The sequence below is a fragment of the Terrapene carolina genome, unplaced genomic scaffold, assembly GCF_002925995.2.
Source record: "Terrapene carolina triunguis isolate 2854851 unplaced genomic scaffold, T_m_triunguis-2.0 Scaffold96, whole genome shotgun sequence".
In the NCBI taxonomy this organism is placed as follows: Eukaryota; Metazoa; Chordata; order Testudines; family Emydidae; genus Terrapene; species Terrapene triunguis.
Genome location: NW_020664447.1, coordinates 60,359,224 through 60,386,121, shown reverse-complemented (window position 1 = coordinate 60,386,121; position 26,898 = coordinate 60,359,224). Strand labels below are relative to the sequence as shown.

The 26,898-nt window shown below is 51.3% G+C and overlaps 1 protein-coding gene across 1 annotated transcript; it reads left to right on the top strand.

Moving 5' to 3' along the window:
• The first annotated feature begins 18,508 nt into the window (after positions 1–18,508).
• PGF (placental growth factor) lies at positions 18,509–26,797 on the top strand. The gene is made up of 7 exons (XM_024192715.1): positions 18,509–18,944; positions 21,282–21,324; positions 23,099–23,295; positions 24,252–24,328; positions 25,150–25,179; positions 25,277–25,339; positions 25,788–26,797. The coding sequence occupies exons 1-7, from the start codon at positions 18,879–18,881 to the stop codon at positions 25,807–25,809; spliced, it is 498 nt and encodes a 165-aa protein (XP_024048483.1). The 5' UTR covers positions 18,509–18,878; the 3' UTR covers positions 25,810–26,797.
• Positions 26,798–26,898: the final 101 nt, after the last annotated feature.

The window sequence follows — 26,898 nt, the reverse complement described above, 5'->3', positions numbered from 1 at the left end:
TAATTAACTTTAGGAAAAACAAATAAATATGCACATATACATGTCCAAATCACTATAATTTATTTATGTAGGGTTTTTTCAGACTCAGTAATAAAAAGTAATTTACAGTTGTCTCTATTCTTTACTGGACATAAACAGAATAGAAACACAAATAAGGTGCTTCTCATGGTTCTTGTCTTTTTTGTTGTTTCTTTTGCTTTTTTGGTTGCACCAGCTGCCTGCACCTCCAGCATTTCTGTCTCCAGAGCGGGGCAGGGCCCAACCGTTGTTGGCAGCCCTGGGAGAGGGGCCACTGCTTTGCGCTCCCATCCCCCCGCCAGCCCAGTAGGCTGTGGTCGCAAGAAAAGGCCCTGGTGGCCGCATGCAGCCACGGTGGCCGCATTTCAGAAACACTGCGACCGAACTATCCTATTGAAGGTGTGGGTGATTATGGGCAAACTGCCATTTAATCTATCTAAGCATGTACAAAATGTGAGTCAAAGTGGTGCCGAGGTGCTGTTTAATTCATTGGTTGCCCTGGAAGAGACAGAGTAGGACCTGTTGGTTAGTTCCAGGGTCTCACCAGTGTGGAGAGGGACACTTCCACATGGTGGAGCAGCCTACAGCACTTGTGAGCACAGCAGAGTGGATGTGTAGTGTCTGCTCAGCAGAAGAGAGAAGAGACAGGCTGGGGAGAGGAGGGTGGAAGCCATGTTGGAAGCTAGGTACTTTCTCTCACTCCCCTTTTAGAATCCCTTAATGCCCAATGCTGACATTCTGCTTGTAGCAGTTTATCCTTTTCCATTGCCCACATGACATTCACCGTCATTTCAAAAGCAGATTTTGGCCAAGAAGAATTCTGACCTTCCCCGGCCCCACAACTGAATTGGGGTGGCAGAGAGATTGGGAGTGTCCATCCTGTGGGAACCTCCATGGGCAAAGACTTCTGCAGGGCTAATTTGGAAAGGAGGTGGGAGGAAGGGCCTTGGATCACATGTCCTGCCCACAGTCCAGCCCTGCCAGTTCTCAGGAGCTCTGTTTTCTTTACCCACAATCCCCATGGTGTCCCCTGATGGAAATAGTAACAATCCCACGATTCCTAATAACGGCATTGGAGTGAGACATTCCTGAGGTCACTTCCCTCTCTGCCCGTCTCCTCTTGAGGCTGCCTTCCCAGCCCATGGGTTCTTGCAGCCTGTCTCTGGCGAGGCTTGTGCAGATATAGTGTGGGGACAGCCTGACTTGTGCCCCGTTCCCTTGGGTCTGTGGAGGCTATGCCACTTGGAGCCGCTTCCAGTCTTGTTCGCTGCTCCTTCCATTCATTCTGAGTCCTAGTATCTCTACTTTCTGCTGCAATAACAAGGCTTTGGATTAAGGCTCTTAGATGTTATTTCAGCTGGGATGGGGCGGGATCGGCAGTGGGAAGAAATGGCTACAGTACAAACTGCCTGAGAAAACGCATCTGGAATGTTCCCAGGGAGGGTAAGTGGGGCCTCAGCACCAAAAGTCCCTCAGTAGAGGAGTAAGGGAGAGGAGAAATGGGATAGGGGAGGAGGTGCTGCATCTCGTCCCAGAATCCCTGGCCCACATAGAGATAATAGGGACCCAGCTTCTCTTACTGTAGCTCAGAGCACATTACTAACGCTAAATAATGGGGGCCTCCTGAGGTCCCTGGGTAGCAGGTGAGGATCGCTATGCCTGGTTTTCAGATGAGAAATGACTTGGCCAAGGCTGTGCTGGCTCTGAGCCAGCGCCTTCACCCCTCTCAGTTTTGCCAGCCCATTTCCAGAAAGCCCTTCCCAATTGCCAAATAGCTAGAATGGGAACTGGAAGGGACAGTCCAGCATGCTAGTGGGAGGCAGTAGCCTGAGAGGAGGGGGGACAGCAGAAGGGGTCTCACTGCTTCTATCACTGCACTCACCCCAGTGGCTGGAAGTGCTGTAGCACTGGGCCGCTCAGTCACAGAGGAAGGAAGATTGAATAGGGATTCCCAGGTAGGCCCCCTGAAAGATGTGGAGCCTACGTTGGTGGGGAGAAAGGGTGAGCATTTGCGGGTGTCAAGCTGTCCTGCAGTGGCTCAAGAGCATGAATACTGACCTCAGGGCAGACTGTTAAGAAGCAGGACACAAACCCCAAATTGGTTGTGAGTTCCATACTTAAATTTCACCAACTGTCAAGTGTAAACTCCTCAGTCAATATAACAGTGTAACCATGAAGTCACAGTCAGTCCCCTTGGGTACTCCAGTCTATAGGCGCCAACTGCACCCACAGAAAAAAATAGTGGGTGCTGAGCACCCACCGGCAGGTCCCACCGATCAGCTACTCTGCCTCCCACCTGCCGTTGATCAGCTGTTCAGCGGTGGGCAGGAGGTGCAGTGGTGAGGAGGGGGACAGGAAGAGGCAGAGCAAGGGCGGGGGAGGGGCCTTGGGGGAAGAGGTGGAGTGGGGGCAGGGCCTGGGGCTGAGCAGGGGTCGAGTACACCCATTCCCCCCCTCCCCCAGGGAAATCAGAAAGTCAGCATCCATGCAATCTATCTTGTCACCTAGGCAAGCTTGCTTTTGTGATAGATGGTTCTCTACACCAAAAATCACAACAATATTCAGGTTACTCCCAGGCCCAAAGGACCAGTCACTTACCCCAGGTCAATTGCCCCTTAGATCTCACACCAAAGACAATGCTTGTAGCCAATCCTATAATGAACTATCTAAAGATTTTATTAATGAGGAAGAGGAAATCAGAATTATTAACAAGGTTAAAGCAGTTAAACATACACACACAAATGGGTTACAGTCTTAAGTTTCAAAATGTAATAGAGGCTTCTATAATAAGCAAGCTTTATATGTCCGTTAAGGCTAACCCAGGCTAAATGCTGGGGATCTCTTACTGATGCCTAGAAAACCTTGCCTTCCCAGACAGGGGCGGCTCTATGTTTTTTTCTGCCCCAAGCATGGCAGTGAGGCAGCCTTCGGCGGCATGCCTGCGGGAGGTCCGCTACTCACGCGGATTCAGCGGCGTTTCTGCGGGTGATCTGCCGGTCCCACGCCTTCACCGTACCCGCCGCTGAATTGCCGCCGAAGCCGCGGGACCGGCGGACCTCCTGCAGGCATGCCGCCGAAGGCTGCCTCACTGCCGCCCTCACGGCAACCGCACGCCGCCCCCCGCGGCTTGCCACCCCAGGCACGCGCTTGCTGCGCTGGTGCCTGGAGCCGCCTCTGTTCCCAGAGTCCAAGCAGCATAGAGATACAGTTTCTCCTTGTCAGGGATTTTTATTCCCTTCCCTTCTTCTCTGAGCTCCTCTTCAAGGGGTGGGGAGAGCAATTAACAAAGTGTTTTGTCCTTTGATGTTCCACAATAGTTCATCTGGTATTGGTGGGCCTTCTTTGTTGGGCTGGAGATAACACCTCCTGTTGGGAACTAGTATTTCACACTCATTAATGCTTTCCTGTCTGATGATTTACAGTTACAGAGAATTACAATGCAAACACTCAGATATGACCTTACAGTATGGGATACAGATGTTACAAGTGATATCAATGCAGGCAGCAACTTACAAGCGTTCAATAAAGTCTAAACATTAAGCAGATGTTTATAACTCTAATATCTATTTTAACAACACTAACACACAGGTGAGCCAGACTAATTCCAGCTGTGTATTTGTCAGTGTCCAAGTGAGGCATAGGGCCCTTGGCATAAGCTGGCACCTGGTTTGCCAGCATCACAGCCAGTTAAAGAGTAAAACTGCCACGCTTCCAACAGACCCTCCCTGTGGAGCAGGCTGCCTTGGCCAGCAGGGGGCACACAGGGCCCCATCCCTAGAGGAATCATGGAGGTGGATGCAGGTATATGAACTTGGATAATACTAGAGAGGAGTCAGGCCGGGGCAGCTAATGGAAGAAGGACATGGGAGTGGATCCCACACATTGTGGACTGTGCTGGGCCCCAGATCACCTCATCCTGTGCAGTAGCTCCCAAGTCCCCCACATGCAGGACCACTGGACCAGTAATATAGGTGGGACCTGAAATGCAAGGTGCAGGCAGTGACTGGGGTTGGGGAGGGGAAGGGCAATGTTATTCAGCCCTCAATAGGCAAAGGGCCCAAGGGATAGACTGAGTTTCGATAAAGGAGGAGGAGGCATCTGCCTGGGGGATAGGGTGACCAGATGTCCCGATTTTATAGGGACAGTCCCAATTTTTGGGTCTTTTTCTTATATAGGCTCCTATTACCCCCCATCCCCATCCCAATTTTTCACATTTGCTGTCTGGTCACCCGACTGGGGGAAGACGTGATTTGTGCCACAGAGAACAAGGTGCCTGTACTGGAGCAGAATAGGAGGTCTGTGCCAAGCAGCAGGAAGGGAGGATGGAGGGAACACAGGGTTTGCACCACAGAACAGGAGGCGTCTGTCCTGAGAAGGAATACAGGATTTATTTTGGACAATTCAATGTTCTAGAAACTGAGAGCCAAAGCAAATGGGCTGGGAAAGCAGCAGTTCCTGGAAGCCTGAGCACTCCTGCTGGCGAAGCCAATACCTATCCAGGATAAGGCAGGAATGTTGCTCTTTGTCTCCAGTTGCTGGAGCTCAGAGTCCATGTCTCAGGCAGTAGCAGCAGCATATTTCTCATCCCTACTCTGCTCTACCTGCCAGGCACCCTCCCCTGCACCCTGTTCTGTCAGCTTGTGAAAACCAAAGCAAACTGGCCTGTGCGGGGTGCTTGCGACAGGCACTCTGTCTGCATGGCCCGGGCTGTTCATTAGGCCCAATCCACACCTGTCTCGCCCTGTTCTGGCTTGCTCCACTCCCATTTGGTGAGTGGCCGAGCCCAGGGCAGGATGATACCAATTCATGGTTGGGGTGTGGGAGTGTCAGAAACGTGGTACCTGACGGTTAATCAGATAGAGCACCCAGTCCCACTCCACTTTCTAGCAGATCCCTTCTCCCAGAGAGTCCCATGCGTCTGGAGGGGTTCTGTGCAGGGAAAGGGGGAAGTTAGCAACCCCAGGAGAGCCCAGCTTAGTATATGGGATCTACTCAGCAGGAGCAGTGACTGCATGGCCAGCCTTGCTCGGACAATACATGGGGTTCCATAGCATGGGCAGGTGATGTCTGAGAGACTTACGGGAAAAGGACTGGCCTCCAAAGGATTTCTCCTGGAGGCATCTTGAATCTCTCGGCAGAGAACCTCCCCCCAACCCCTTCCCCCCCCCCCCGCCCATTCTGAGCCTAGCTAGGCAGCTCCCTTCATATGACCATGGAGAATGGCTAACCTCACCCACTCCCCGCGTTCTGTGCCGTGTCCCATCTGTAGCAAGAGTTACGGCCAGTGCGACATTGGACCCAGTTCTTCCCATACACTGCATGGTCTACGCTGGAGCTACCTTTAGCCTGGAGAAGATCAGTGAGTCACTTTGGCAGGTTGATGAATGTGTGTCTGTGCATGTGTCTGGGTCTGTGCAGCAGTGACTGACTCCTAAAAATAAGTGCCGCAACGCACACCCGGTACCATTACTCATAAGTGATCATTCGGAACTACCAGAGCACCAACAAAATAAAACAATGCTGGAACGGTGTTCAGAGCATTCCGGCATGACTCCAGCCCTGCTGTGCAGGAGCATCTGGCTAGCTCTGTGTGTGGGCTGCACGCCCCTGTGCCTCATACCTGGTGTCTTTATTTACAGCTGTGCAAAGTGAGCATAAAATGCTGCTTCCCCAGCAGTAAATAACACACACAAAAAACAAAAACCCTTAACAATGGTTGGGCAGCTGCTGTGCCGAGACCACCCCCAGCTGTGCTGATCAGTTCTGTCTCATTCCCAGTACATTTCCCAGACCTGGGGAAGAACTCTGTGCAGCTCAAAAGCATGTCTCTCTCACCAACAGAAGGTGGGCCAATACGAGATATTACCTCACCCACCGTGTCATTCTTTCCTGGTGTTTTACCTGTATCCTGCATCCATCTGCTGTCTCTTGTCCTATACAGGAGCGGCACCAGGGTTTTTGCCACCCTAGGTGGCAGCGCTCCTCCTCAGAGCATTCGGCGGCGGGGGTCCTTCCACTCCGCATCTTCGGGGCGCTTTGGCGGCGGGTCCCGGAGCGAGTGAAGGACCCGCCGCTGAAGCGCCCCGAAGATGCGGAGCAGAAGGACCCCCGCTGCCGAATTGCCGCCGAGGAGGGCAAAATAATGCCCCCCAAATCCTGCCGCCCTAGGCAACCGCCTAGGGTCGCCTAGTGGAAGCGCTGGCCCTGGTCCTATACTGCGATTGTAAGCTCTTTGTGGCAAGGACGGTCTTTCTGTTCTGTGTTCGTACAGTGCCCAGCACAGTGGGACACATCGGCCCTACTGCACTATAAATAACAAGAGGGGCAAGGCTTTGTAGAGTCAGGCCCTGTGTGAGCATCCACCTCTCTGAGTGCCTGTCTCTGCCTGTGCCTGTGAGCACCTGTCTCTGCTTGTCTTTGTGCCTGTTTGGGCATGCCTGTGTATGTGTGCTCATGTGCGTGCATGCAGCTGGGACCAGGGTGTAGGGTATCAACCAAAAATCATGGGTTCTGTGCTTTCCTTTGTTTGTTTACTTTTCGCTCTAGTAAACAGTGCAGCCCCAGAGATTAGGAAGGCGGGAGCAGGAGGAAGAGAAACTGGACTCTGAGGTTATGACCTCCTTGTGGATCCTGGGTTGTTTACATTCCCTAGCTTCAATCCCACAGCGACTACAGGCCATTTTTGTCTCAGAGTCCTGCTGCGAGTGGCTGGGTCTGAGGTAGCCAGGAGCTCACCGACCACTGGTGGTCCTGCCCTGTTCCCTGCAGCCCCTGCTGTCGGAGCTCCCCCCACAGCCAGCATGTGAAGTTGTGTGTCATTTTCATGAATGGAGAGCTCTTGAATGGGGATTTCAGGAGCTTTTAGTCCCTTGGCCCCCACGTGGCTGGGACATGCCAGAGCCTGATGCCCTCAGGGAACTGAAGGGAAGTGTTGGATTTTGGCTGCTTGGAGGGATTACAGTGCAAGAGACAAGTACCATCTGGTTGTCATTAGCAAGGAGCTGCTGCCAGGACCCAGACAGAGTTAGGCAAGAAATGCCCAGGAATATCAAAAGGGGGAGGAGGAGATTGAAGGCACGTGAAGATGAGAGGATGGGGTGGGGCAGGGAACACAGGGTACGGGGGGAGGGGTATGGAGGAGGAAATAATTTTCTCCAATACACAATTTATACTAGACTGAAATCCAGTCTCTCCTGGCAGCTCAGCAGCTGCACAGATAGCCCAGGCAATGAGTTTGGAAGGTAATGCAACTAAGGGCGTCTGCCAGACGTGTGCTTCCAACATCCAATGTCAATTAGAAGAATGAGCCATTCAACAACAGGAGATGAAGAGAAGGAGCATACTCACCTATACACAAGCACCAGGAGTATAGGGAGCCAGCAAGAACCACAAGGGATGCTTAATGATGGAGGCTTGGGTCTAGTGGGACTAACAACCTGAACTATCAGTGTTGAGGGATATGGGATACGTAGAAAGGGAAGGAGAGGTGAAGGGACAGCACTATATGTCCAAACCTCTTACTTTACAAAAGTAATTTTGGGGAGGAGTTCGGAAATCTAGTGCACACGGTGCACTGGGAGGAAGTATTAAAATCCACCAGCACAGGAGAAGGTTGAAGGAGGCTAAAAGATGCCATAATGGAGGGGTGAGAGATGACATTTCCTCTGAGAGAAAGCTGGACAATGTGGCTTTAGAGCTGAGTGGCTCAAAGATCTGAGAATTGAAAAGAAGAACGTGTAATGGAGAAGGATGGAAGAACCAGCAAGAACCAGAGATTGTGTCAAAGCTGCAGGATGAGGATGATGTCAGGAAAAAAGCAGAATCAGTTAATGCTGCCAAAAAGCTAAGGAGACCCTGAAGTGCTCTCCCCCCATATATTAGAGGGAAGAAGAGCTAGAAAGAAATCAGGTCAGTTAATAAATGAGGAAGGGGTGGGTGGAATCAAGGAGGGTTCTAAAATGAACTAATTTTTAAAGTCCAACCTTCCAGAAAAATGAAGAGAACTAACTTGTGATCAAAGGCAGGGAAGTGAATATTTTGAAAATCAAACATACACAAATCAGAGGGTCTGAGGAATATACACAACTACTGGGGCATCGACAGTTATAGCACATTTGAAATTAATGGCCAACTAGACAAGCACTGGCAGACTACAGAGAAGGGAATGTGATGCCAATTTTCAAAAAGAAAGTGATCTTGGCAATGACCAGCCCATAAATCTAACTGTTGTCCCTAATAAAACAATGGAAACACTAGTAAGAGAGAACACTCCCGTAACCATCTAGAGGACAATGGAACCATGAGCACCATGGAACCATGAGCACCATAAACAAATGAGGTTTATAAAGGATTGTCTCCACAGAGTTGGTTGCTTTTCCATCACCCAAAGCAAGTGGACAAAGGGAAGGCAACAGGACTGAATCAGTGTCTCTGGATGTAGAAAAGCATTTGATACAATTTCTCTCTGGGCAAAATGAATTCAGTTCGGCTTCAATACATACCTATCACATGGCCTGAAAAATGGTTGTTGGGCCATAAACTCAGCTCGAACAGCAGCACCAGTGTACAGAACATCAGGAAGGATGCCAAGGGCCAGCCAGGACAGGAAGAGATTAAGTGACCGAACATCATGTAGGCAAGCCTGATAGAGGGGTGAGAGAAAGAGGGCCTCATGCAGGGTGAAGTCAGAAGACACCAGGTACTCACATCAGTTCTGGCCTACAGCCGCGATTGTCAGAGCTCATACGTTAAATGGTGTTGGGCTTGTTGGTACTTGCATGGGAGATCCTCCCTCCAGTAAAACCCTGGGTGCTCATGAAGTGGTGTGGGTGACTCAGTGGGGGAGTGGCCCCTCTGAGTAGATACTGAATCACGGCACCAGCATGGTGATCGAGGAGGTACTGTCTTTTGGATGGGACATAAAACTAAGGCTCAGACAGTTTGTGGACACTAAGAGTCAATGACTTTTTGCCTAATAGCCGGACCTGCATCCTGGTCAGATTCCAGCTCCATACAATTACTCTCTTTATATGCCCCCTGTAATTTCTTTTGCATACTGGATTGCCCTTCACTTCCTGTGCTAGGTGGTGGTGGTGCGGACCATTCATCAGCTGGCATGTCGCACCACCATTTGGGTGGGGGTTAGCGATCCCTGTCTGCACATCCTGTAAAGTGCTTTAGGATAAAGCCTTTGGGGTACATACGTTCGTCCTCACTAAGATGAATCTGGGTAAACCCTGCCAGTGTCGTTCAGAAGTGCCCTCTTATCAGCAGGTGTGGCAACAGGGTGTAGTGTTTGGAAGCAGCTCAGCCTCCTGCCCCTGTCTGCACAATGTAGGAGCCTGCTGCTCCCCTGATCCTCCTGTGTTTTCACTCCATAGCAAGGCAGGATCCCGCCTTCCCTATTATTTCATTCTGGGTCAATATTATGACAGCTAAAGCCAAGAGCGCTGCGTCCACATGATAAGCAGCCAGAAACACTAAGTTGGGTGTGGATGGTGCCTGAGTTTGGCAGTGGAGAATGGGTGCCCAGCATCAGGAAGGACAGATTGTGGGAGGGGGCAATGGGTGGGGCAGATTGATGGATAATTTCCTCCACCTCTTGGATAATTGCCCCCTCCTCACCCCAAACACAGGTAAGGAGCATAATAGCCATGTCCCTGAGGAAAGGGGACTAGAACAGTGGTTCTCAACCGGGGTACATGTACCCTTGGGGGTACTCAGCAGTCTTCTGGGGGATACATCAACTCATCTAGATATTTTCCTAGTTTTACAACAGGCTACATAAAAAGCACTAGCGAAGTCAGTACAAACTAAAATTTCATAGAGACAATGACTTGTTTATACTGCTCTATGTACTGTACACTGAAATATAAGTACAATATTTATATTCCAATTGATTGATTTTATAAGTATATGGTAGAAATGAGAAAGTCAGCAGTTTTTCAGTACTAGTGTGCTGTGACACTTGTATTTTTATGTCTGGTTCTGTAAGCAAGTAGTTTTTAAGTGAGGTGAAACTTGGGGTCTGCAAGACAACTCCAGACTCCTGAAAGGGGTACAGTAGTCTGGAAAGGTTGAGAGCCACTGGACTAGAGGATCTGCTCAGGTGTTGGGCTCCCCTCCCCTTAGCAGCCCAGCCCCATTCTCACGGGAGGGGATCGATTCAGCTCACAGTGTGGTGTCACTTGCAGGTGGTATCTACAGCTTGCTCTTCAGTATGCAGCGCAAGAGCTGCCCTCCTGTACTTGCCTTAGGAGTTCTCAGCTCTGCCTGGGCTGTCCAAACAGCGGCAGAGGGCAGGGCAAACATGGCCTTTCCAGGCCCCTCACCCTGTGCTTGCTACGGTTACAGCCCTGCTCCGCTGGCTGGTGTCTGGAGCCTGCTGTTTATTTTTGTCCAAGCACAGTGCTCTGCAGCTGTTTGAGTGACATTCCCATGGGGCCTCTTGTTTCTGGGCTCCATTCCCCTCCAGAACCTGTGGTGAGGCCCAGGAAAGAAGAAGCTGCCTCACACAGTTGGCCACAGGATATTGCAAAGAGCCCGCCGTTTCTTTGGGACCGGAGCAACATGCCCAGCAAAGATGGGCTCCTCCTGTCTTGCACCTGCTGATCCAAGCTGCACCTGTGCACACCCTCATCTGCTTGGGTGCCCCTGTGCAATTCTGTCAGTGCCTTTCTCCATGGTCACACCTGCCCCTGGGATCTGCACTCTTGAGACATCTGCCTTAGTAACTAAAGCTCATTATTATCCAGGCAGGAGGGGCAATGTGGGATGTGCTTAGGAGCCCTATGTGCTGTCCTTGGCTGAGAGGGGTGTTGGGGGCAGCAGATGCACTGGCAGGTCTGTGTTTGTGCTCCCATGGTTACCTGTACCGCCTGTGCCATGGCTGGGCTGGGAGCTATCGTGTCTCAGTATATTCTTCCTGCTTCTCAACAAAATAGAACAAATATCCGCCTACAGCTTTGGCCTCTCAGGGTAGTTCAACTCCTCCTGCCACCTGTCTCCGGCCCAGAAAGCCTAGCCCTGCGCGTGCTGGAATTGAAAACACAGACTGCAGCAGCTGCCTCTTCACCAGCACCAACTGCAGGGATCGCATCCCCCTCGTGTGCCACTCACTCCGCACGGTAGACAAGGCCAAGCTCAAAGTCTCAGTGTCCATCATCAGGGACCTACCTGGCTTTGAGCCTAGGTATCCCATCGAGAGCCTCTCTTCATGGCGACAGCCTTCCCTGGCAGCTATGGACAATGACATTCTCAATCTTGGGGGTGAAGCTCATGAGACAGGGAGCCTGAGCTCTCTTGGTAAGAGGGCCAGCGCCTGGGGACTCATTGCAGAGGAGAGTAGGAGGGGAATAAATCTCCAGAGCTGAGGCTAGAACCTCCTTCTTCAACTTAGCACCTCGCAGCTGCCACCAAACCCAGTGCCGGGGAAGAGGAACACAAAATGGTGAGGGAAGAGAGAGTGGGAAGGATAGACGGGAGGAAGGAGAAAACTGGCTCTCGTTCTGGGACGGGAACGAGAAGGAAGGAGCGGCAGCTATAAGGCAAATGCTCATTTGGGGCTTACGCCTGCAAAGAGGGATTCTTCGCTGCTCCCCTTCCCTGGGCCTCAGACACATCACTAGGCCGGCGCTTTCCATCGCCCAGGACTTGAGGCTCAAACAGTCCACAGGGCAGCCTTGACACTGCCATCTCCCAGGGCCCATGTGTCAGGTTCCCCTAAGAAGACTTCACTCCTCCTAGGACTGTGTCAGAGCCACCACTGTGTCACACCCTGCTCTCCCTGTCAGATGGGCAGTTTGTATGGGGGGATGCAGGGGGCCTGCTCAGAGGCCAGGCCCAGCTGCTGTCAACTGGGTGGGCCAGCACCAAGCTGCCTGCAGTTCTTTTTCCCCCCCTTTGGCCATCCCTACAGTGAGGCTATCCTCCCCAGGGCAGGCCTAATCCACGCCCAGCAAGAAAAATAAACAGCAGCATTCCGGCCACGTGCAGCCAGGGGTGACTAACCGCCTGCCACTTCCTGCTGCTGCTGACAGCAACAACAGCAGCCTGTGCTCACAATGCATGGGGGGGGGGGAATGCACAACACAGCCCACTTCCCCCAATTGTCAGCCTCCTCCTTAGCAAACAGACCTTCCCCTGTCTCCCCCCATCCTCCGCACCTGGCCCGGGAGGGAGCTTTGACGCCACAGGAATTTGCAGCAAGGGGCTAAGGAATGTTCTAAGTAACACATTCCCTGGTATTGCAGGGGCTGGCGATATCGCTGCCTGGAGGGGGCCCTGCTACGATACACCTCACTCCTGTGCAGCAGCACCCCTGCTAATCCAGCCTGGACTCCCCACCCAGCTCTGCCTGTGCACCTAATTCCACACCTGTTATTGGCTAAAGAAGGAAATTGGATGGGGGCTGCTTCTCTTGTATTTAGCACCATATAACGATTAAATGTAAAATCATGCTGCTTCCAAAAAGCTGTCCAGCACCTATCTCTTGTAAATATCACTGCTGTTACATGTTGCTACTCTATATACGGTGTTGTAGTGTCCATATTAGACTGTAAATTCTTTGGGTTATGGAACATGTCTCTTTGTAGATGCAAGGCCAAGAACACTATTGGGTCTTGATAAATTATGTTACCCTTTTGGTCCAAGTGGTTAGCCAGTATTTGGGGCCTTGCTGGGTTGTTTTTGTTAGGAGGAAAAATTGATGCTAAGTCAGTTATTTCTTTGGTGTAATCCTGTTTATTTGCAAAGACTACACAAAATCTTGCTTCCCTGAACACGGTGGAAACAATTAACATCAGGTAGTTTCCTTGCTCGGAAATCCAAGTCTGCCTTTCCAACGAGTACTGTGCTCTAAAGAAGCACTGTCTCTCCACTTCCTCCCAGGGCCAAGCTCACAGCTTTTCTGCTGCTTTCTGCCTCTCTCACACACAGCTGTAACCAATCAATCCCCTAACCCTTGCTTTTGCAATCTGCCCCAGGAAAACCCCTCTTATTTTCCGGAGGCTAGTTCTTGCTCAAGCCTTGCCATGGGGCCAAATGATTTGGGTGGTGACTTTTATTGTTTCAGCTATCGCTATGTAAAGGAGCATTTAATTACTCCTTCCATTTAGCCTAAATGAAGCTTTGGTCTGCGATTGTCTAGCAATCAAAGACCTGCTTGATGGCTGCCATTAACACCTGCCAACATAACAATAATAAACAGGTGACATGAAGGGACACCAGACTCTCTTCCTTTTGCAGACATTCTGATGTACTTTGAGCCTCTCTGCAGGGTCTGCCCCCAACCCTGGAGATTGCCAGTGGAATGGGAATTGTCCTTGTGACCCACCTATGCAGCTTGATTTCATCAGGGCAAACTGGAGCAATATCAAACAAAGGGGGTGGGGGTCAGGGTGGGATGGGAGACTGTATCCTTCTCAAGCTGCATACATCCCCAGGCATTGTGATAGCATTCTTTGGACATTGGGCAGATTTTGCTCTGTACCTGCACCTGGGGAAATGTTCCTCTTTCTTTTATGCCTCAGTCTTTCTCCTGAACGTTATACATCTCTTGCCCTGGAGGTGGATGGCTCAATTTCCCATCGCCAATGCTTTGTGCCAGCCAGTCTGTGAGGCATTAGGGAGTGTATGCAGTCATGGGGACTGAGCTCTGCTGGTGTGGAGTACCATGATGTTCTGCATTGTGACAAAGCCCAAGGGCACTTGCCCATCCAGGCTGTGTTGGCTTTTTAATATTTTTTCCTTATTTCCCCATTGGGATGGTTTGTTGAGATCCCTGACTCTTTCCCTCACCCTGTCTGGGAGAAGCTATAGCCCAAACAAAAGAAGTCATTAACCTTAATGACTGTGCGCTCATCAAACAATAGGTACGCTAAGGAGGGTCCCTGAGCTGGAAAACCGGTTCATCCAAATTTATCACAGGGAGTGCTGAGTTGCAAATCCCCAAACAGGACAGCAGAGTGGACAGAGCACGGGTTTATAAAGACAAGGAAGTTTGAGGCAAGGGAGAGAATGAAGCAGAGAGGTCCTTTTAGACTCTGGGGCCAGCTGATGAAGAAGGCAGCTAGTTGCAGGAGAGAGACATCCATGATTTGCAGGAGAAGCCATGTGCAGGAGGTGGATCCTGCACTCCTTAGAGGACTCTGACCAAAGCTCAAAGAACACTCCAGAGTGGTGAGGAAGCTAAGGCAGGGAACAGCATGCAGGTGTGTTGTTTTTACCTCACTCTGTATCTCGCTTGTGCTGACTAACGAGATTGTGTTAGAAACCTTTACAAATCCCGTGTGTTGTGGGTCTCAGCTATCACATTCCTGCAGGGGCGAACTGTAACCCACAGCATAGGATTGGAGCTCTGGGCAAGGGTGTTCTTAAGCTACTGGGGTGTCTTGGAGGTGGTTAGCACTGGTCCTGTGGCCTAGGGCAGCTGTACAGCAAGGTGCCATTTCCATGAAGGGGTAACAGACAGGCTGTGCCCAGGAATTGTTCCAGAGAAGCCAAAGAAAGAGCCAGTGCTGGAGCCTACCCAGACCAAGGGACACTTAAAGTGCATGGGCCCAGTGTGTTGGGACCCAAATGCAGCAGCCTGGTGAGTGTCCAGAAGGGGGAGCTTGACTAGGGCTGTGACACTCATCCTCTGCCAATTTGCCAGGCCAGAAAGGGAAGGTTTGTCATGTTCATGAGCTCAGCTGCAATATGTCGGATGGCTCAGATGACATGTAAGCCCTGCTGATAAATGATTCCCCACCACTGCCTCCTGCATGTCCTTGTGAAGGTGGAGGCTTGGGCTAGGAAGTGCTTTTCCAGGCTTGTCCCTTAAACTCAGGAAGGGCTGAGATGGAACAGACCAGAGGAGCAGACTCTGCCCCGGTCTGTTATTGACAAGAATGCATGTCTGCTGGAGCCACATTCCAGTGCCTGTTGCACACACCCTGGGAACATGAGCCCACAAAACAGCCAGATGCAGCTCAGTGCTGAGGAATTCCAGCTCATCACAGGGGCCTCTTGCTCTGCTCAGAGCACAAGTGGATCATGTTTGTTCCCTCGTGCAAAAACTCAGGAGGATAAGGATTTCATCTGCACTACTGTTGCCACAGTAGAGGGCCAAGTCTATTTCCTAGGACAGGGGTCGGCAACCTTTCAGAAGTGGTGTGCCGAATCTTCATTTATTCACTCTAATTTAAGGTTTCGCGTGCCAGTAATACATTTTAACGTTTGTAGAAGGTCTCTTTCTATAAGTCTATAATATATAACTAAACTATTGTTGTATGTAACGTAAATAAAGTTTTTAAAATGTTTAAGAAGCTTCATTTAAAATTAAATTAAAATGCAGAGCCCCCTGGACCGGTGGCCAGGACCCGGGCAGTGTGAGTGCCACTGAAAATCAGCTCGTGTGCCGCCTTTGACACGCATGCCATAGGTTGCCTACCCCTGTCCTAGGAGGACAAGAGATGTCTGAACCCTGGCATTAATGCCCCAGGGTGTGGAATCCATTGTGCGGGGCTGGTCCTAATGCCCCATTGTGGATCCTGCTGCCTTCTGGTGCCCAAATCTGCCCTACCCACCATAACTGCAGTCTGCAGCTTTGCCAAGACACCCTGGGGTACAGAGAGAACATAAATGTCCCGGTTGTTCCTTTACACTAGCACACTGAGAGCGTGTTGTCAGGGATTGTTATTTCTGATGACCAGAGAGTTAATTTCCCACACTTTTATAACTGAAGCCCTGACTCAGCTCAACAGCCACCACTTCCTCACTCATGAGATTTCACCCTCCAGTGTGTTCAGAAGCAAAACAAGACACTCAAAATACATTGGCAGTGACTAGAGTTTGAAACTCTCTAGGGCTTTTGTCTTCATAAGGCAGCTGAGCTGGCAAGATGAGCACAGCTTCAGAGTGGATTGGTAGTATGATGCCAGGGTGAGAGGAGCCCTAGGGCTGGTCTCTTTGCAAGTCTGCATCCAAATAACTCAGCTGGATTTAATTCACTCCTTTGTTGTTTCAGTGCAAGTTTGTGTGTAGACAAGCGCTTGGACAGTCATGTAACATAGATAGATAACCTAGATTAAAAATGATACTGAAAACCCCCTTGCAAGTGCCAGCATACATGGGATTATATGAAAAGCAATGAGAAGTCCATGAGTCTCAGGTTTCAGCCCTGGACTGGGATTGGGCTGGTACGCAGCGGTGCAGCGTATTGACACACCTCTTCCAAGCTGCTTTCTTGTTCTTCTGTTTCTCAAGAAAAAGAGTAAAAAGCAAAAGTCACTTGGAAGCTGTTATGTCTGCAACAAAGTCCTTGAAAATGTGAACTCTGCGCACAGCAGTGCAGTAATATCTGCCTGAGTTGCAGAATACATGGCTCAATAGCTCTGACAGGGCAGGTGGAGCTTATGATTGTGGGCAGAACGTGGCGGTGGCAGAGTACTGCTACTCCCCTTCTCCCCTTGCCTCCCACCCCAGTTTGGCACCTGGTTTTGATACAGTTGAAAGCTCTTGGCAAGCAGGCTGGGAAGCCCAAAGGAAAAACTAGAGCTGCCCAAGAGAAGTGTAAATGTCGGACTTCTTACAAGAAAATACTATTTTCAAATCATATGACATACGGCCCCCAACTCTGCACTATAGACATGATGGGTCTGGCTTCTCATATTTTGCAGCCAGCGGCACTGTCCCATTTTATACACTTGTGTTATGTAAAGACAGTGTGTGTGGAGGGAGGAGGCTCTTGGGGAAGGGGACAGCTGGCTTTTCCAGCTAGCTTGAAGAGCAAGATTCTCAATATTTATTAAGTGCTGACTGTGTGCAGGTCTCTGTAGAAGCCATAAGCCCTGCCCCATGGGATTTACAAAAATAAATAGCCAGAACCAGATGCTCTGGGAGACCCAGTGGATGGTGCCAGCCTGGAGCTTTTTTAAATACTATGGTAGCAACTTGTACTGACATGGCTTTCCTGGGTCATGCAGAGGAAGGAAGGCTGCAGGAGGGAGCTGAATGAAGGGAGGGTGAATACCGTTTTGGGGCATGGAGAAGGTTTCGGCCATAGGACATCAGCTCTACATGTCTCTGCAGACAATGCCCTCTTGACTAACACAGACATCCAGGCACCTCTGGGAAATTTGAATACTCTTATTTTTCTTCTAGTTGAAGCAAACTAGTCGGCTCCTCAGCATAGACACAGCCTCTGTATGTTATGGCTACGTGGGCTGGTGCATGCAGTGCATAAAGGCAGCAGTTCTGCACAGACGCCTCTTAAATGAGCTCCATCAATTCCAACTGTCTCTCAAAAATCAGAGCAATCAGGAATCTGTGCCTCTGGCCCCTGCGACAGCCCAGCAGCCCAAGGTGGGGAGTCCTCCCCCAGCTTTCTCTGAGCTCCCCATACACAACAGGTTTAACTTGGCAGCTGTCCAGAAGGGTCAATTGTTACCATTAAATCCACCGCCACGTGTCAAACGTCTCCAGTTTTAAAAAACATGAAAATCATGGAGTCCAATACCACAGCCCCGGGTCTGTGACATTCCAGTCTGGAGTGTATTACACACAGATTAATATACAGCGACTCTTTATAGTGTGAGTGTTTCAAGGCAGAGACCATGTCTATATCTGTGTGTATACAGCACCCTGCACTATGTAGCCCTGATGGAGGGCTCCAGGTGCCGCCACAGGACAAATATTTATTAATGAGAACTAGTTAAAGAGAAATCCTATTTAAAGGCATAAACCCCAGGAAGCAGCTTTAAGGTGCAGCCTGATTTTCAAGAGCTTGAGCTTTCAGCTTCAATATTGTATTAAAGAGCAGGAGGGATGGAGAGCGTGGGAGAGAAAGAGAGAGCCAGACACACAGGTTAACTAGAGGATGAAATAGAGAGAGGCATAGAGATTAAAGTGCCCTATTGGGTCCCATCTATTCCCTCACTCGAGAGCCAGGGCAGATCATTTTCTACAATCTATTTGCCAAGGTCTAGTCATATTTGAAGGGTCCCAAGTGATGTGGTTTGTATGACCTAAAGCCAATATCGGCTCACACATTGCATGTGCATACCATAGTGATGGGGGAGGCTGGAGGGCTGGAAGAGAACAGACTCCCTCCCACGGACACACCTGTACATGTGCCCGCTCCCATGACATCCCTCCCAGCCACATCTGCACACAATGACCGCACGCACAGTCACAGCAGCACCTGCACAGTCAGGCGCGCACACCTGCGGGGGCGCACATAGCCACACGCACGGACATGCGGCACTGATGCACGACGAAAGGAAACAAATGGCCATCTGGAGGCTGTGGGGCTCCAAAGCCCAGAGGATGCAGCGCAGCTCCGTGCAGTCTCAGAGGAAGGGAAAGTGGGAGGGGGGGTGTGAGTTGGGGAGGGACTTGGGAGGAGCCCTCGGCTCATGAAACAGAGCTGCAAAGCAGGCAGGGCAGCATTCACATGGCCGGAGAGCAGCCCACAGGAGCAGGAGGGGAACCTGTGTGCTGGGATTGAGCAGGGCAGAGGTGGTGTCAGTGTCCCAGGACTAAGACAGCTTGGACTTGCATCTCAGCTATCAGCGTCCCTTGTCTCTGAGCACCCCTCATCCCGTGCCACCTCGGGGGCTCTGGAACACTGGCCTCCCGTCTCCTGACCACTGACCACCACAGCCTCTCCCAGGGCTAAGCTGCTGTGACTGGACCACGGGTGCTGTGTTTGGGACGCTCGGGTCCTGGACTGTGGCCAGCGTGAGGGCTCCCAGGAGTGCCACAGCCAGGGGATCTCTGCATTTCCCCAGCTCTGGAATCTCTCGCAGGGGGCAGTATGTTTGTTTCAGCTGGGACACGGGACTCTTCACTGGGGCAAAACTGAGGAGGCAAAACCAGCGATGCAGCTTCTCAGCAGTTTCCTGAAACTTCTTGTGGCTCTTGCGCTGCAGGCATCACACACTCAGGTGAGGGACCCCCAGCTTCTAGCACCCCCCCCCCCGTGTCCTCCACATAATGGATCTGGGGGAGCAGAGAGGGGCACTGGCAGTGGAAGAGTCCTCGGGGATCCTGCCGTAATGGTCCCAAGCCCCATTATTCCCCTTGCATCACTGTGGGGCTAGAGCAATGCTGAGGAATCGCTCCTGTAGTGTATTTTGCAGGCTAGGTACAGCGGGGGGATCAGTTTGAAGCTGTTCTTCTTGGGTTGCCCCACCACTACCCCCTCTGGTGTCTGAGCTCCAAGTGACCCCTTGTTCCTCGGGTCCTCCCTTAGCAGAAGAACAGGGGGCTGACTGGGGTACTGCTAGGCTGGCTGGTGATGGGAGGGATGATGGGGAGGGGAGAAGATCAGTATCTCAGATGCTCTCTGAGGATAAGGCTGGCTCCAGCTAATTTCCAGGAAAAATAAACTCCCAGGAAACATCTTGTGAAAAGAGAGGAAGTGCCATTATTGTAGGGAAGCTGCAGTGGGGCTGGAGCTTCCAGACAGTCCCACAACTGCTCATTTAGCTGAAAGCATCTAGAGAGGATTCTGAGCTGATTACCTGCCTCCAGGCCCAGGCCCCAGGAGAGCAGCCCCGCAGGTGCAGGACAGGGCAGCTTGGTGAACTCTGATCCCCAGGAACCCTCCTATACCTGGCAAATCCCATGGAAGAGCCCCCTGCTCCCTGGGAGAAAAAGCAGAGAGTTTCCCGTCTGCTGAAAGACACGTGGGAGAATCACCTCCCCAGAGCCCCTACAAGGGCCATACCTCCCATGGGCGCTGTGTCCCAGGGCGTGCGCTGTGACCAGCATGGCAGCAGAGTATTGCTGCACTGAAACAGGGGTGTGACATGACGCAGGGACACCATCTGGTCTCCAGTGAATGAGGTCTTAACAGTGACCCCTCCCTTGTACAGCTTCTCAGGGAAAGTCTGTCCAAGTAGCTGGTTGGGTACCCAGGGCTGGCAGGAAGCCAAGCCCAGCCCAGGAGACTGGGGGGAGATATCCCTCCCCCCTTTTAAGCTTATATTAATTTGCTTTGATTTGGGGTTATAAACATTTGCCATTGAGGAAAAGTCCAACCCTGCTGACACCCCTGAGTTTTGCATCTGCTGAGTGTCTGCCACCTGACTGGGGCTACTCTCCTATCTGCTGCAGCCAGCCCACTTTGGGCTGTGATCCCATCACAGTGGAGCAGCCTTGGCCAGCATTAAGATGGCAGAGCCCCGCCAAGGGAAACCCAGGGCATGGCATGGAGGAATTAGGATTTATACAGCATCCCAGGTGCACATGGCACTTCACAGCTAAGTACACGTGGCCCCTGCATGTGTCCAATAGGGGCAGATGACAACATGCTGTGAGCCGGCATCAGATGGGACTCTGACAGCATCATGATGGTTGGGGTATAAAGACTCATAGCTAGCTAGGGAAGGGAGGAGGGGTGCTGGGGACTCAGTAGGGGGAGCTCTCTCCTTTGGGGTGTTGTGCTCCATTCTGGGTCAGTAGTGACCCCAGTCCCCAGTGTGGCAGGACGGGGGCCGAGGTGATAGGTGTTGTGTGGATGAGATGTAAACTGAAGTGCTGACCATGTGTGGTCATTAGATCCCCTGGCATGTTGGATAAGAGCGGGGATGTCAGCCTGGATGTCTTCTACCTCCTGCAGTTTGAAGTGACACAAAGTCTTCACCTTCACACAACCTCCTCAGCTGTTGTTTAGTGAATTATGCCCCACCTAGCCCCTCTCCTGGCACTCAGGGCAGGGTTGGTCCCTGTTGTGTTGCACTCAGTCTACAGTAGTTGTAAACTTGTTGAACTTCACTGCTACACAGTTGCCACATTACACCCCAGAGGTGGCCGCATGGAGTGGTGAGTGAAATGATCCCTTGTGGATCTAAAGTACTTTGGGACTCTTCAGAATATAAAACCGAAAGGCCAGATGGTACAGGGGACTGGCTGTGCAGGCTAGCATTACAACAGCTATAAACATGCTAGATAATTCTTAGTCCTGCCATGAGTAAAGGGGATTGGACTAGATGACCTCTCGAGGTCCCATCTAGGCCTATGATCCTATGCTATTTATTAGCATTGTTATTTATTAGCTCAGTTGCCTTCCTGCTTCTCCATGTGTACCAGCAAGTGCCCCGAATGCTCCACAACAGATCTGAGCTGGAAGGGCCGAGTGCCCTGTGGATGGGTGGGTGATGCAGGCAGATGGGTGAGAATGGGGGGGTTACACCCCAAGATTTTGCTGCATTGTGCTCACTCCCTGCTGCCTCTTCCTAAAGGGCCTGGGTCTCACCTCTCCGTATTTCTCTCCCTAGCAGTGGGACAGGTTCAGCAGAAACAGCACCTCAGAAGGGCAAGGTGAGTTTGCAGCTGCTTCTCCTGGTTGTGTGTGAGAATATTAGCTCCCCTGTGGGCTCTGGAATTCTCTCTCCCCACCTCCCTGCCCAGGAGCTTGGGGATCCCCTCTGTCCTCCAACCCCAGAGGAGGAGACAGCCCCAGGGGAGGGGACTAGAACCTCCAGAGGGAGGTGATGGGATATAGCCTATGGGGAGTCAGTCTGGGACTATCATCAGCCACTTAGGGGGAGGTGGAGGAGTACAAATGGGAAATGTGTTGGCAAAATAGCTCCCCTACCTTCCCTGAAAGTTGGATCCCCCAAGACCCCTACATTAATGCACCCTCCAGAAGGTGCTTATCCAGCCCTCCTTCGGAGTCACTGAGCTCCAACAGGGCACCCCCTGGGATCAGAGCTGGGCAGAATTCTTCAGGTGAAACTTTTTTTAAAGAAAACCTCAACTCCAGTTTGACCAAAATGTTTTGTCAATTGGTGTTGAAATTTGCTGAATTAGTTCAGATAAAAAAAATAATCAGAAAAAGCCAACAAGTTTTGTTAGGACATTTTCAGGCAAAACATTTTGACTTTTCATTTAGACTTTTACATCCATTTAATTAAAAAAAAAAAAATTAAAAGGTGAAAAAACTCAACCGCACTGATCTGTTCGACCCCAGGAGGGTTTTTGTTTTTACTTTTTTGGAACTGTGGCTGCCTGATAAATTTCAAGTTGAGCTCTGAGGCAGCTTCTCCTCCGACAAGGTTTGGGTGCTATAAACCCTCATGCTTGAGAACAGTGGTCTCCAAAGTTGGGTGTGCGCAACCCAGGGGGTGCGCAAGAGGATCCTTCGGGGTGCATGGCAGGAGGAGCGCTTTTTTTGGTTTTTTTTTTGCTTCGTCAGTTTGGGCAGGAGTCCGAGTGCCTTTTTTTTTTTTTTTTTTTGCTTCAGCAAAAATGGTAGAGCCGGTGCGGCAGGGGGTGCGTGCTCAAAATTTTTTTACTGATGGGGGTGCACGAGCAAAACAGTTTGGAGACCACTGCTTTAGGACACGAGCCAACATGTAACTATTTGGGGTTAGAAGGAAACTTCCCCTGGGGGGGCCGGCTATCCCATAACTGCTACCAACAGACTTTCTTCCTCTGATCTATCTGGCACTGGCCAGTGTGGAGACAGGGTAGTGATCTAGCTGGATTGCTGCTCTGATCCAGTATGAAAGCTCCTATGATGAACACTATTTTTTGGCATGTCCCAAATCAGGACACCATCCCCCTGCCTTGTCCAAATGACATAAAATTTTCCAGAAAAATTCAACCACCACCACAGGCCTCACTCCCTAGTATTAAGGCTGATCAGAGTTGCGTGGTGATTTTTAGATGAGGGCTAGCATTGGGCTTCTAGAAGAAACTGGGCTGTTGTCTTAACTATGGAGTGGTGCCACATTTCTCCAGATCTAATGGAGATTTTTATCAGTGTCTGGAGATGAAAAATAGCCTGACTCCAGTGCAGCACATGACAGATGGGACAGGAAGAGAGCAGCAGATGGGACAGCTCAAAGAGGAGAAAACAAATCTGTTAGCCTGGAGGGAGAGTCATAACACTGGGAGCTGCCTGCAACTTTTGGGGCACACAGCAGGGCTTGCTCTGATGCCTGTGCCAGGTACATGGCACGCCTCCCAGACTCTGCCCTCAGTCAGCCAGTAACTCCACTGTTTAGTGAGGGTTTGAGGGAGCAGGTCAGCAGGCATCTTCTGGACATGAACTTATAGGGCCTCCCCTCCACCTCTGGGTCTCTTCCAGTCCTGCCCTTCCAGGAAGTTTGGGGCCGCAGCTTCTGTCGGCCCTTGGAGATGCTGGTGGATATTGTGTCCGAGTACCCCAGTGAGGTGGAGCACATGTTCAGCCCTTCCTGCATCTCCCTGCAACGCTGCACCGGCTGCTGCGGAGACGAGACACTGCAGTGTGTCCCAGTGGAGACGGCCAATGTCACCATGCAGGTAAGAGCCAGGTGGGCTCAGCTCACAATGCAGGGACTCAGGCTCCACTCCTGGTAGCTAAGATAACAATGTCGGGGCGTAACACAAACGTGGGAAATTAAGGCATGGAGAGGTTAGCTGACTTCCCCAGGGCACAGTGAGTGAATCAGTGTCAGAGCCAGCAGTCATTCCTCGCATTCCACCGAACCCCGAGGCAGGCTCTTCCCCCACATCCATGCTTTGCCCTTAGAGGTGCGTGGTCTGGGACAATGCCCCCCTCGCTGGCTCTTTGCTGTTCTCCCTTTTATGACTTGTCTTTTTTGCTGAAAGGTCTCATCTTGGACCCTACAGTTACAAACACAGGGAGCCCGACACGGCGTGTATCCGTGTGGATGTGTGAGATGAGAGCGGTTTGTTGTCCCTGTGATGTGTGGTGCCCCCTGGTGTGGTGGGGTGAGGTGGACACTGCCCTGAAGGTGCAGCAAAACGAATCTCTGGGTCTCTGGTTCTGTTTTTTTCTCTGCCCCTCTCATCATAACCAGAGGTGTCTTTGGGGATGCTGGGCCACCTACCCATCACCATTTATAGCTAGTGACTGCATTGGCATCCTGAGAGCCCTGTTCCCCTGGCACACCAGAAGTCTGTGGGGCTGGAGAGGACGAGGGCGGTGCTGGGGCAGGCTGGCAGGAGAACAGGAGAAGCAAAACAATGTTTTCAGGATCTGCTGGACCCAGGCTGTGGGGACCACACATTCTTTGGGTGGGAAATCTTGGGGTGCATGGATGGACCATGAAGCCTCTCTCCTTTCCAACAGCCTCAGGAGGCTTCACTCTTACTCCACAGCCCTCCCCCAGTACCACCTAAGGCGCCTGAGATCAGCATGCAGCCCTGCCCTGACAAGGAGCAGAGGGGAGGGGAATGATGAATCAGCTTTGCCATGGAGGTGTAGGGAATGAATGACTTTTGTTCCCTTTCAGCTCCTGAAGATGAAGCCAGCGGGGCAGGTGCCCTATGTGGAACTGTCCTTTACAGAGCACAGGCAGTGCGAGTGCAGGTATGGACCATCCAGTCTCATTCTTCTCCACTATGCAGGGAGTCACCAAGAGCAGGAGAGACCTCAGGGTGTGTCACCTCTTACAGTGAAGGCCTCAAACTCTCCCACAACCCAGGGGTTGCCAGGCCACCATTGACCCCTTGCTAAGTGGCTCTCCAGCACCACCTAGTGGCCTCTCACGGACGAATAGAGGCTGTTCCAGAACCGCATTGTTTTCCAGCTTGCTCAGAAGCTCTGACTGCTGAGGAGTGAGTCAGGCCCAGATTTTCAAAAGTGGCCTCTGGTTTTGGATGCCTCAATGTTAGGGGTTCAAATTGAGATACCTGAGGCCTGATTTTGAGTGGTGTGGAGCAACTACAGCTCCCGTTGCCACCAGCTGAAGTTGTGGGTGCTTAGCACCTCGGCAAATCAAGCACAAGGGATGTCAGTTTGGATTCCCAAAACTTGTGGCCACTCTTTTGGCCATGTCTACCTTCGTGTCTGACCCTCACTCTAGTTCTTCATCTGTGCTGTGTCCTGGCTTCTCCTCTTTATCTCCAGGTGCTACTTTGATTGAGAGAAGCTACACTGCATTAAATATTTTCCGGATGTGCATTTGTCACAAGTCATTTATGTCATTGGCAAAAGGATGTTTTATCATTGCAAGGGGGAGGAGCCCAAGCGTGGGAGTTCTGGCAGGCAGTCTCTCAATTAGGATGTAGTCCCAACCCTGTGGAATCAATGCTATTTCCCTAGCATCCCATCCTCCCCCAGTACCTAGGGGCTTTGCAGATGCCACATATGCAGTGTGATCATTTTACTCTCTCCTTTTCCTTCTCCAGGCCTCGGCGGGATACACTGAAGTCAGGAAGGTAAGTGCTATTAGCAGGGATTCTGGAGTTTGGGACTCTCAGCCCTGGCTCATCTCCCATCCATTCAGACTCTTCTTTTTCCCCTTTCCTTTTGAAGGAGGAGACCCAAGGGCCAAGGCAAGAGGAAACGAGAGAAGCAGCGACCTAAAGGCTGTGATCTGTGAGTGGGCGTTAATCCAGGAGGAGGGGTCAGGGCAGTGTCTCTTTTCAGAGGTTCCTCCCAATAGCGGCTCTTTGGCTGCAGCTTGCTGCACAAGTGGGGCTTAGGGACAACGCACCAGCACCCGGAGTGAAACTGCTGCATCACAACACACAGGGGCTGATACAGACCCGGGCTGTCTCTACCAACTTTTCTGTGGATCTCAAAGTACTTTTCAAACGTTCATTAAACCCTCCTGATCCCTGACCCCAGCACTGCCCCACTGGGAGGTGACAGTGTCATTAACGCCACTTCACAGGTGGGAAAACTGAGGCACAGAGAGGCATGGACTTGCCCAAGATCACCCAGAGAATCATGAGTAGAGCTGGGAATAGAGCCCAGAGCCACTAGCTCCCAGTCCCCCTGTTCTAACCCCTCATCCTGTCTTTGTGCTGTGCTCTCTTTGCAGATGTGCCATTCCACGCAGGTAGTCATCTCAGCAGGAGAGGGCAGCACCACAGTGCCCGTACTTATTACCAAGTCCTCTAACCACCTGTATGTATGCGCCAATTGCATTCTTGACTGAAGCCTGTGGGACTTGTGGCTACTTGCACTTATGAGCTGTGACCCTCCAAGCAGACAAGAAGTGGCGAGGCGAGCGACAGGACAGGAGCATGGGCCCTTTTGCCGGAGAGGATGACCTGGACTCTTGCTTGGCCACCTGCAGGGATACAGCTCCAGGACCAGGGAAACTCAGCTGCGAGAGAGGCAGTCACCCTTTAGGCTGACCTTCCCCACCTTAAGGGCCTTCCCAGGAATCTCTGCACAGTTAACATTAGTGGTTAAAGGACTCAGGGGCCAGATTCAGGGCTGAAAATCTTCATAATGAGGCTCAACAGGTCCAGGGCTTTGCATTCAACACTCAGCCAGAGGACAGCAGGGGACGAGCTCGGCCAAACGTGGGAATGTTTTTGTGGCCGCTGCAGCTGAAGGAGTATTCCAAAGTGCTGAGGGTGCAGCAGGACAGCACAGAACCTCAGGGAGGTGCCAGCACAGAACCTCAGGGAGGTGCCAGTCCAGGGGCTGCTGCACTGGGAACGTTCCCTATTGTTGTCACCCACAGGAGTCTTGTGCTGCCACCTCCACCTTTGCAGAGCAACCCTTCCCTGAGCTGCCAGCTGGCGGAGGGGACCACACAGTCATGAAGGAAGGAAACCTGTCCCTAGTGGGGACTCCAGTGTGGTGTCTGTCCAGCTCCCTGCACAGGAAAGATGTGGAGAAGCTGCAGTGAGCAGGGATGGGGGCTGGCCTGGGACCTATCTGCTTTTGGAGTTCCCTGGGTGGGATGGGATAGAGAATCCCAGGTCAACTGTATCACAGAGGGAATCATGACACCCCAGCACCTGGGCTGCAGCACGGTTCCTGGGGCCCTTCCCCTGGCTGCAGCGCAGCAATTTTCAAGCCAAGTCTTTCTGAATAAAACCTTACCATAGAGAAATCCAGAAGCCAGCTGTGAGAATGCGTTTGTCTCATGTCCCCAACACCTGTTCTTATCTGCTGCCCTCTGAGAAGCATCATTC